The sequence below is a fragment of the Mesoplodon mirus genome, assembly GCF_964341445.2.
Source record: "Mesoplodon mirus genome assembly, chromosome: 9".
Classification (NCBI taxonomy): domain Eukaryota; kingdom Metazoa; phylum Chordata; class Mammalia; order Artiodactyla; family Ziphiidae; genus Mesoplodon; species Mesoplodon mirus.
In genome coordinates, this window is record NC_138985.1 from 42,531,977 (window position 1) to 42,544,533 (window position 12,557).

The following is a 12,557-nucleotide window of genomic DNA, read 5'->3' on the forward strand; positions in this document are numbered from 1 at the left end:
TTTTTAATTTTTAATTTTATTTTTATTTTTTGTGGTACACAGGCCTCTCACTGTTGTGGCCTCTCCCATTGTGGAGCACAGGCTCCGGACGCGCAGGCTCAGTGGCCATGGCTCATGGGCCCAGCCGCTCTGCGGCATGTGGGATCTTCCTGGACCGGGGCACGAACCCGTGTCCCCTGCATCGGCAGGCAGACTCTCAACCACTGCACCACCAGGGAAGCCCCTAACCTCTACCATTTTAGAAACAATTCCTTATTTTAAGCTGGCATTATTACTGGTAAATTATAAAACTACATTACTACTCAAGCTTTCCATACTGGCAACTGGAAAAAAGCAGTGGAAAAGGTAATTTATTTAATAGTATAATATTATTTGCCAATGGCCATATATAAAATGTAACAATGCTTAAACTGTTTAAAATTTTATCATGTTACGTAATTTAGGTAAGCCAGATTATCTGCTTTATTTCTTCTATAAGTAAGACTGTAACTAGAAAGTTAGAGCAGAAACTACAGCAAGAACTTCACTGCTCTATTTATTCTAGTTTTCCCTTGAGACACTGTGGCAAAGTGGTTAAGAATATAGATTTTAATAAAAGATTGAACTGGATTGAGCCCTAGCTCTGCCACTTATTAACTTCTTAGTTGTCTGTCCTCAGTCAACATTCTTAGTTTCTTCTCCCCTCAGTTTTTCTGTTAATAAAAGAAAGATAACTATGACTACCTTACCAAGTTGTTGTAAAGATAAATTTCATACTGTATACACTGTACTGTATGCAGTATACTGCTACTGTATGTACATATGTGGTTTCAGTTAATAAAAACTGAAAACAGGGTAGATGTTATAATTCTGGAAATCACATTGACCCTCATGAAATAGCTAGGTGAATAAGCAGTAGAACTCTGGACCATGTAATTTAGACATGTAAAAGGTCTTTTATCCTTTCCTTTTATAAATGAAAGAACCAGAGTCTTGGCCCAAGAAGCTCAGGTACTATTCAACATTACTGGTATTGGCTGCTAGAGATAAAGCCAAGAAGCAAAGTGTTTGATTGCTTGTCTAAATTATACCTTTTAAAATTCCTCTATAATGGCTGAATAGGAGAGAATGGAGGCCATTTTAAAATTAGCAGGTACAGGGCCTCCCTGGTGGCGCAGTGGTTGAGAGTCCGCCTGCCGATGCAGGGGATACGGGTTCGTGCCCCGGTCTGGGAGGATCCCATATGCCGCGGAGCGGCTGGGCCCGTGAGCCATGGCCGCTGAGCCTGTGCGTCCGGAGCCTGTGCTCCGCAACGGGAGAGGCCACAACAGTGAGAGGCCCGCGTACAGCAAAAAAAAAAAATTAGCAGGTACATATGCTTATTAGGCTCAGGGTAGCTTTGGATGTAGGAGGTTTCAGAGCAGTAGTACACCTTGTGTATATAAACACATAGTCAAGGGATCAATCAAAAGGCTTCACCTTCTTTTGTTTTAAGGCAGTGTCCCTGGAAATGAAGGGAATGAACTTCTTAGGAAGAGGATCCCTTAAAACACAGACGTGGGATAAATGAGATAAAAATATTCTTCTAAGGTATTAATAAGCACACTACTCCTTGGTTTATTCAATACATATCAGTGACATGTGGAAGGTTCATTGTTTTAAGTAGGTAAAACAATTTTCAAGAAAGCAAATAAAGTTCATGATAGTTTTTCCAAATTCCTGATATCATAAGAGCCCAAACACTGTGTAAAATTCCATCAGAATTATGATTTGTTTCCATAAGGTTATATGGCATGGCATATGTCTAAAAGTATGAGAACATTTCTTTGCCTTAAGAAATCCTTCCTATATGAGCAACAGCACCCTCTAAAATACAGTTATGGAGTGATGACTTCAGTGACTTGGCAAAACTTCAAAACGATAATGCAATGCAATTTGAGAATAATGTGATTATTATTTTCCTTTAAAAAAATACTTCTACTTGTCTCACAATAGAATAGTTCCTCTTGTCTTCTCCTCCACTCCCAGTAAATGAATTAGAACTCTATCTCAGATTAAAAGAGGTTGAATGGAAGGAAAGATAATGAATGACTTAATTAAAGTGGATGGGTCTACCAAAGTGAAATGTGGCTGAGTAGAAGAGAATTAGCAAAGAGAAAGACACTAAGGGAATAACTCCAAATCCTAAAATTTAAAATTCAAAGTCTAGTTATTTTTTAAAATCTTTAAATGTTGAGGCTGCTTTCAAGAACCTAAACCAACCAAGGGTTGAACTTGTTTTATGCGGTAATAACAGTTGCTCCTCTAGACTTTCAAAAAGTCTGGTAAAATGTTTCAGATTAACAAAATTTAAACTATTTAAATTTCACTGATGGGAACCACACACATTTCAGCATAATTTATATGCTTCTAATATTGTATTTCCCAAACTGTGCATGAGGTGCCTTAGAGCACTGCAGTACACTCACCAGGGTACCTCGAAATATCTTGAATTTTTAAGGGAAGCACAGTAATACATGGCATCTGTCAGGTACCCATGAACTACTAGCTGGAGGTGGTTCACAGCTTTACCATTACATTTGGCTCTGTTCTTTTAGATGATGCCATATCTTTGCAAAACTGGGCAACATGAAAATCAGTGCGGAACAGGAAGTGAGGATGGTTATATCTAGTCTGATTCCAAGGCTTGGGAAGTTCCCATTGTAACTTATTTACTAAGAATGACAAACTATACATGTATATATATATACACATATATATATTTTTTGATGTTCATGTGTATTATTTTTTTAACTGGCTACTAAGTTTTTAGGACACAAATTGTTATGTTATTTGGACCTAACTACTTAATAAACAGAACTGTCAGGCTGTTTGTTTGCTTGTTTTGCCTGTGTACGAGGGAAAAGATTACTAAGACACTAGGTACTGCAATATAAGAAAGTTTGGAAGCTTTTGTTCTAACATTTCCATGCCTGTATAAGCAGGTGTCACGTCACAAGTAAATGATGCTTTATGCAGTTATTTTCTACATGCAGAATAGCTAATGCTGGGAAAGATGCTGTTCAAAACTACAATGAGATATCATCTCACACCAGTCAGAATGGCCATCATCAAAAAATCTAGAAACAAATGCTGGAGAGGGTGTGGAGAAAAGGGAACACTCTTGCACTGCTGGTGGGAATGTGAATCGGTACAGCCACTATGGAGAACAATATGGAGGTTCCTTAAAAAACTACAAATAGAACTACCATATGACCCAGCAATCCCACTACTGGGCATATACCCTGAGGAAACCGTAATTCAAAAAGAGTCATGTACCATAGTGTTCATTGCAGCTCTATTTACAATAGCCAGGACATGGAAACAACCTAAGTGTCCATCATCAGATGAATGGATAAAGAAGATGTGGCACATATATACAATGGAATATTACTCAGCCATAAAAAGAAACGAAATTGAGCTATTTGTAATGAGGTGGATGGACCTAGAGTCTGTCATACAGAGTGAAGTAAGTCAGAAAGAGAAAGACAAATACCATATGCTAACACATATATATGGAATTTAAGGGGAAAAAATGTCATGAAGAACCTAGGGGTAAGACAGGAATAAAGACACAGACATACTAGAGAATGGACTTGAGGATATGGGGAGGGGGAAGAATAAGCTGTGACAAAGTGAGAGAGTGGCGTGGACATATATACACTACCAAACGTAAAATAGATAGCTAGTGGGAAGCAGCCGCATAGCACAGGGAGATCAACTCGGTGGTTTGTGACCACCTAGAGGGGTGGGATAGGGAGGGTGGGAGGGAGGGAGATGCAAGAGGGAAGAGATATGGGAACATATGTATATGTATAACTGATTCACTTTGTTATAAAGCAGAAACTAACACACCATTGTAAAGCAATTATACTCCAATAAAGATGTTAAAAAAAAGAGATTGTATTTAAATATATGATTCAGAGCGGAAACTAACCCTCAGGAAGCAATCCAGATATGCACTGTTTAAACAAAAGAGCCCTTAAATATAGATAAACTTCAGAAGGAAGAAGTGAGATAAAATTGAAAGCCGGTTTTGTTTTACTCCTTTTTCCCCCTAGTCTCTACTTTGATTCTGTCTATTTTACTGCGAGGATTCCTCAAGCCAAATACATTCTTCTTAATCTCTAATATGTTTTTCAATACTAACGCTGTAGAAGTAGTTATAAGTAAACTAGTAAGGCAAACGTATATGTATATGCTCTTTTCCTTTTAAGGTCCTTCAGTTGAGTAAAAAGTAACCTCTTCTGTCACTCTTATTTTCATAAATTACACAGTGCTTTGTAGGATATTAGAGAGTCAGCTACTAGATATTATCAAAGTATTTCAGCCTTATATTTTATTGAGCAGAATTTATAGACTGCATTGTTCTGTAACTTGTCTTTCATGACTTATCCTGACTCTGCTTCATGATCCTTTAGGTAATTTCTTGGTACAAGGACAGCTGAATTGCCAATTTAAACTTATACTATAACCAGAAGAGTCATAACTACTAATAGGCTATGGCTGTATTACCATGCTCGTTGATCTGACGTAGACGTTGTTTTTCAGATGGCAGTTTCCGTCATTTGGCACCACTATGCCTGCCAATTTGCTGTCTAGAGCAAGATGAGATGTCTGATCTGTCATCACCAGCAGCAATCTTTTAGCTTCTTTTCGCCATCCAATGTGACTCTTAAAATAAACATGAAATTAGATCTTGTACAATAACATAGATCTTTACTATGGTCTTCATTTCAATTAAACATTAAATTTAAAACATTAAGTCAGGCTAGAATGATGTGCATAAATTCAATGCTGTTTCATAAATAGCATTAACTTTTATTTGTATATCCTCTTCCACAGCCGTTTGACCACACTATCTCCTGGCTAGAGACTTCTGGTGTTCCACAGAGGAAGAACAAGCCAGGTTTATGAAGTGCAGACTGCCCACTGTGATGTGAGTAGGACAACAAGCTATTTCTGTTTTTTCCTTGGAGAATAGTGAGTGAAAAAAGCAGCCCTTTTGGAAATGATTTTCCAAGTGCATAAGTTATTCTTTCCCTTTTATCTTTTCCTATTTATAACCCTCTCCTAATTTAGCCCCTCTGTCCTGAACACATACCAAAATGAATAATACTGGTGACGAATAACAGATAGGAGAAGAATGTATTCTTCTATGCTATGTTTTCACTCCATAAATCAAAGAGAAAAATCCTAAATTCTTGGAGAATTTTTCATCTGAGCAAATATTCAATAATGTGAAACTTCTTACCTCACAGACAGCTGCCTGAAGCATAGCATCAAAACCTCCTTCAGGTGTATCTATATTTCCAGAGATCTTCTGTCTGTGAACTGCTTTTTCAAACTCAGTGATGTTCTCCGTCAAAGACAGCACATGGATATACCCATGGGGAGGCATACAGTCTAAGTTGTAGTCACTATATGGGTAAAGAAGAAACGCAAATTCTGTTTTGCTATGCGTCCTTCAAAGATCCAAAATACTACTCATGGTCATAGTAAAAGTGTGTGGTTGATGTGAGAAGGGAATACCTTTTTTTATTTTTGTCAAGAAAATTTTATTAGAGAAAATCTGTATTTTATAAAATCAGAGAAAAGCTCAATATTGGTGAATATTTCTTTGTATGTAGGAATATAATGCCTTGGTTGTCAAAACATAAAGAAGATTAAACATGTTTAATATAGGACATCTAAGGGCTTTTATTATGCTAATATGCACTGTTAATTTTTAAGAAGAGATGAAAATTTACAGTGATTTCCTATCACATTTGCCCATGGAACAGCTGAAAAACACTTTTTGGGAAATGTTTTTAGGAATTTAGTTAAAATATTATACTACTGTTAGATATTTTAAAATATTTTGCTAATTTTAAAGCGATGCTTGGTGTAGAATTATTGATGAATGGTCAATTTCATTAAAATTGTTTTGAGAATTCCATAATGTCCCCAAAGGTGAGGATCATTCCTCAGGTGCATTTGTATTTAGGGAGAAGGTGTGTGAAGCTCCATGTGGAGAGGCATCAGTCTTGTTCCTCTACAACAGAAAGCAGAGTTGTTTTGGTAAATTAGAGTACATACTGTAAAGCGATTTGGGCAATTCATGAAAGTAGGAAAGAAGATGATAAAATGAAATGTTTTGTTAAGGAAGAACTGAACACATTTATATTTCTCTCTGAAAATTCAACAGGCTAAGTATTGTGTGAGAAGTGAGAAATTCATTTTTTAAAGGTCTGTTTTCCTTTCATAGTAGGGAATATGCTGTTCCAAAATGATAAGAAAAAGGGGTCTTTCTAGCAAACAAATTCTCATCTTTTGACCTACCTACCCTCCATATGCTAGCTGAGTTTTCTTTGAAATCACATCATAAGCAATGTAATTATAAACAGTCACAATACAGTAATGGAAATACAGATGCAATACTGGCAAAATAAGTACTATAAATTTGATAAACCTTAATTCAGCAAATTTGGAGCGATCAAAAAAGGAATACAGAATTTTCAAAGACGTATTATACATATATATATTATATATATATATATATATATATATATATTTGGTAGCCTGATTATTGGAGGTTTATCCAAAATTACTAATATTATTTGTGTTTTTTGTGATAGAAACTAAGTGAATGATATTTGAAAAAATATAAAGTAAAAAGCCACCCTTCAGTCTCAGAAGTTTTCAGATAGGAACATACTTCTTCTATACATATTTTCATTTATCATTTAATTAAAACAAAAATATAAAATTTAGTAAGTCTTTGATTTAAAAACAAAATGAGGTTTTATAAGATTTTAAATTTGTTTAGCATTAGGAAGTCCACATCAAATATTAGATACCTGCATTGATTATGAATTCTTTCTGGATGGATACTAATGTATGGTGAAACTGTTTTATCAACGTATGAGCCAAATCCAAGGCGGAAGTCATGGGAGAAAAATGCCATTTTTCTAGATAAATCATTTCCAACTGAATTTAATTTTTCAATATTATTGTGCATTGATGCTGAGACATCAACCAGATAATAAAGATCCACAGGATATTTCTTCAGAGGATGAATTTTCAGCATAAAATTAGCTTCAGCTCCTAGTTCAAAGAAAGACAAACATAGTATAGTATTCATTTTAAACATCTCAGGTTAAGCTATCAATAAGCCAGTCACATTTTAGGTATAGAACAATTATCACAAATTTGTGCATAATGAATGAAATTGGGAATATTCCAGAATAATTTCAAGGCAGTTTGGAAACCATACCATCCCAGACATACCAATGTCTTAGTCTCCAACTTCTATAATGCGTTTCTCGTAATTCTATAGGACAGGTAGAGATAATAACAAATAGACCAGCTCAACATAAATGTAATAGGGAATATATTTATCACCATATGAACCTGTATTTCTAGTGTCTAGTAAAGCACAGCACAAATGGCAACAGCATTCTATCATAAGAGAGAGTAGGTGTCTGTGTTTGTTTTCAGGTCGCATTTAGATATGAAGACAGACAGAAAGGTATTCTAAGAAAATTTACCCCTTATTGGATGCAGGTGTAGATTTATTCTTTTGAGTTAAGGTATATTTACATATGACATATGAAAACTCTGGTACTGAGAAGTACATTAAGCTATTCAAAATAATTCCTACCTCATCATGTTACTTGATTAGATTCTCCCCAACAGTTAGTTGTAAGAAGAAATGAGACAGTGGTCTGAAGAATGATATGCAGCAGTGCCACATTGAGGACCAAGACAATGTAGGGGACAGCATTTGTCCAATGCATAATCGGTGCATGATAAACATATGTTGAAGGGAGATCACAGGGGCAAAGAAACTGGATGAGTAGAGAGGGTCACCATGAGGAGAATTGTTGGAGCCTCCAAAAGACAACTATCTTTGCAATACAATTTTATTTAGTTTTCTGTCCATTATCAAGTGATAGAAGGATCTGGTACCCTACAGAGTTAATACTTCTGTATTTAACTTTCTAATGTACATGATGAAAAGTTATCAATTTAAATACAGGAAGTTTGTGAATTTTACTTTTTTAAATAATAAAGCAAATACTTGTAAGTCATTAATTATTTGGGGAATATTTTGAGTGTAAAAACTTTTTAATACCAATTTGTATACATAATTGGTAGCCTGATCTACTTATTAAAGGAATCTTACAATTTACCAAATCATATTTTCAGTCTTAATATGCTTAAAAATAGCAATATTTTTAAACTTACTTCACAAATCAAATGTTCTTCAGCCAGATTATGGAATGTATTAAAAATAGTAAGATTTTTTGGTTTGTAATATTAATTATGGGAGAAAGGGGCTATTATTCCTAATTTGCCTTTAAATGCAGGAAACTTCTTTATTATAACATTCTTGGATTTTCAGCCCAAGAGTTTGGGAGGCGAAATTGGGCTTGCATAGCCCAGCCCAGTCAACTCTTTCACTCCTTTTTTTTAGGAGCTGGGCTGCCTCCAGTGAACATATATTTGGCTCTACTTTCCAAGTATCTGGTGAAAAATCCTGCCCATGTGGAAGTGCCCTGCAATTTGGGTAGAGAAGTTTAATTCAGAAGAATGATAGAATCTGGTAGACAGGGCTGGATCGATGAGAAGTAGAAATGGAGCATATTGGGGAGTGTGGTTCATGTGGAGGAGCTTGAATTTTAATGTGTGGGTCAGCATTTAATTTTTAATTTTTTTAAAGTTGTGTAGTTGTTTTTTAACTGTTGACTTGGACATATGGCTGAAGGCATTAGGAGCTGGCCACATGGTATTTTCTTCTTGATGGATCATTATAGTTTATGGTGGCTCTGTCTAAAGATGAATGGCTGCCTATTTTTATAGAGTCATCGAAAAATGTACCAGATATTCAGCATATTGTGTGAGTTGTTATATTATTGGTTGGTTATCTCAGCCAACAGGCAGAGTCTACAAAGCATCAGCAAAAGCACAGGCCTTGGAGGCCTGAGCTATTCAGTAAGCTCCAGTAAAATGCTAGCCACACAGGAGCCTTCAGCACATGTCAGCTGCTCATAGCCTAGCAAGCGAATCCTAGTCTCACTGACCTCAGCAAAGAGAGGGCTTTTAGGAAGCCTTGCCAGAGGGCTTTTAGGAAGGCCAGTCTCACTGGCCTCAGCAAAGAAGAGGGCTTTTAGGAAGCCTTGCCAGGCTTTTAGGAAGCCTGGCCATATGGCCATGGTTAGAGGATGCAGGCTGCTGTAGCTTGATTTGGATTACATAGATGCTGGCGTTAGCACATGTACCTGGGTCACTTGAAGACCTCAGCGTGGGCTGACACCTCAGTAAGACAAGTTTTCACTAAAGGAGAAAGGAGAATCTTTCTGTACACAGGCCTTTTACTCATCGCTGGAGAGAATGATAATCGCTACTTTTAAACTGCAAGGCACTTGAGTTTCCTAAAAGGTTCTACCTTTAAGTAGTAAGCTTAAGGTGGGCAGCCCTACATAGGCTGACCCCAAACCCCACTCTGCTTGTTAAGGAGGAAGCTGAAGGGGCCAAGCTTAGATTACCACATTTTGCCCATGAGCCTGAGACACTCCCCACATTATGCTCTCAAGTTGGCTTTGGATTGGATAATTATTTATGACGGAGAAACCTTCTCTTGGAGGCAGTAGAAATATCTTTTCATGGGAACATGGATACCATGTCCCTGGATAAAATCGCCATTCAGTTCCTACTGGGGTGCCACCAACACTGGGCTCAAAGGGAAGATGACATTAAAGAGGTTTTGAATATATCGAATGAGAAAGAAACATGTCTAAAAATAAGACAATATCTGCGGCCATCACCACTGTGATATAAATTCCAGCAGCAATGTCTTAAATGCTACTCTGAGAGAGGAGCTATATGGGGGTGGATTCTTTTAGTGGGTAAGAGCTACTAAGTTCAGTGATCCATATAAAATATTTACCACAGTATTTGGTACACAGTAAATACATAGACATTAGTAATTATTACCATTAGTATTACTAGATTCTAACATTAGATCTGTTCTAATGTTAGAGCAGATGATAGATAGAACTGTTCTATCTAACATTAGATAGAACAACATTAGGGTAAGAACTGTTTATTCATCTCTGAAGCCTCTGGGTTTGGTACATGCATAGCCACTCATAAATGTCCTTTAAACTATATTGGAAGAATATTTTGATACAGCATATCAAAAGGCCCATATATATACCACAGTAAGAAGCTAATATTTATAACTTCTTTCCCATAGTTTAGGGAGATCTTAAATAGTTTCTCTCTATAAGAGGAAAAGAGAATCATCTGGCCCCAAAATATTTATGCCACCACTTACATTACCTCCAGGAAAGCTTCATCCTCATAATTTGAGATTCTAAAGGCTCAAATCCTATTCCTTTGATTAACTTTAAAGGCAAGAAAAGAGTCTGTGACATAGAATAAGAAAGAGGACTTGGAGGAAAGTTGAGACCTACTTAGAGCTATTGCCAATATTGGTTTGAATAGACCAAAAAACTAAAGTTGTTCGAATGAGTTTTAAATCACTCAAATAATGGCGTGAGCATCTCTGAAGAGCTGGCTACAACAAACATGACTGGATATTAAGATAAATAAGAAATATTCTGCATAAGATGAAACTGAAAAACCATAAGAAAATATGGAGAACTGTAGCAGGAAGAAAGAGCTGCCAATTTCTATTCATTATCCTTGAGCAGGGGAAGGAGAGGGCCCAAGAATAAGACTAGTTTGAAACAGCGAGGTACAGACTCCAGCACATTTCTGGATTTCTGTGGGGGATATGTGCCAGGTGTTGAGGAGGAAAAATGCATGACTATATATTTTTAGGTTTTTTGAAAAAAGTTTTGAATTCAAGAATACCTGAAAAATCTTACATTTTAAATTAAGCTACACTAAAGAACTTTTTTCTTTATAATATTAAAATGAATCAAGTTTGAAACCTTTTCTTCAATTAGTGAAGTACAAATTATACTCATCCTTGTCATATACATTATATTACTTCTGAAACAGAAATCGAGAATTATCTTCTCTCACCTATCTTCCTAAAGATTTCATTTCATTTCACTGTTCATAGGGGACATAAACTAGGATTAGTCGCCTATTTCTGTTATTATTTTTCCATAAAATTGATAGGTAAAAATTTTAAAAGTATAGTTTAAGAAGTGAAAAGTAAAAGAAAATATCTTTTTAAAATCTCATTTAAAATATTCAATTATATATATTATATACATATTTTATATAGCCCTAACATTCCTTTAAAAACTTAGTATATGATAAAATAGAAATATTTTTATTTTTAAAAATAAAAACTTTTAAAAATCCTTTATAAATGCTACATTGAAGGTCATGAATTTTTATCAGGTAAGAATCAAATGGTTATCTATAAATAACTCTAAAAAATCAAAATTAATATTAGGGAATAAATGTATTTTACACTTAGGTATTCATTATACCAGACCCTCAACTCTTATATATGTGTTAGGGTGCAAAGGACTTTTACATTGTAAGGAATGAGGTTCCTATATATCTGTAGTTGGTAAAATACAGCTTTATATATTATGCCCCAAAGCTGGTATGTCTTTGATGCCACAATGCACTTTTAGATGAACTTATTAAATCTATTTTAATAATTATTTGCTATATATGCAGATTATAAAAATATAGTTCTGTCATAGCTATGTTGGAAATATAACATACACGTTAGACAGTTACACTATTTTCACACAGAAGTTCATGAGGATTGGGGAATTGACTAAAATCAAACCCTATAATGATTGACATAGACATTAAGCATTTGTGTTTTGATTCTCCTACTCCCATGATCTCATTCATACTACCTTCACTTACTACCTCATGTTGACATCTCCAGCTTCTCTATCTCCAACGCTATCTCTCCCCAGAACTCCAGCCTCTAACGGATAAGTCACTACCTTAATTCAAGATGTCTGTTTGAACTCAGACTCACCCCCTCCACAAAGAGCAGCCTTGTCCACCTCACCTAGATGCTCGAGCCAGAGCCCAGGTGTTCCCATACTCATCAATCACCAATCCCTGGGGATGAAACCTCCGGATTATCTCTCAAGTCTGGCCATTTTTCTCCTGCCTTGTTACCATTACTGCCATTGCTTATCTACAGCACTGAAATAACTTCCCAACTTTTGAACTGTTAATTTATGGTCTCAGGAGAATTCAGCCACCATTATGTTTACAGAAGAGAACAGACTAAATTCATTTAAGTATATAAATTTAAAAGTAACATACCAGTATAAAAAAATGCACCTTGTAATTTTCAAATCTCAAGTATTTAAAAAAGAGCAAGACATTTTTAAAGGCTATTAGTCATTTTTTAGAGGTAAATAATATATGATAAGCCTCATCTGTAAGCTGTTGAAAATTAATATTCAATGAGAAAAATAAACCAATTTGTATGGAGGGGCAAATCACACACAAAATGGAGAGATAAAGATAGTTAATAAGCTTAAGAAAAATGTTCAAGCTTTCTAGTAATAGGAAAAAGACAAAAGAAAACACCTAAT

The 12,557-nt window shown here is 35.6% G+C and overlaps 1 protein-coding gene across 1 annotated transcript in view; it reads right to left on the bottom strand.

Annotated features, from left to right (window-relative positions):
• The window catches only part of ITGB8 (integrin subunit beta 8), a gene marked incomplete at its 5' end in the record, with an annotated part of 96,806 nt that overhangs the window by 38,276 nt on the left and 45,973 nt on the right, over positions 1–12,557 (bottom strand). Inside the window, 3 exons of the mRNA XM_082632046.1 lie at positions 4,534–4,692; positions 5,273–5,438; positions 6,858–7,104. Coding sequence (XP_082488172.1) covers positions 4,534–4,692; positions 5,273–5,438; positions 6,858–7,104 — 572 coding nt within the window. The remainder of the gene's footprint in view (positions 1–4,533; positions 4,693–5,272; positions 5,439–6,857; positions 7,105–12,557) is intronic.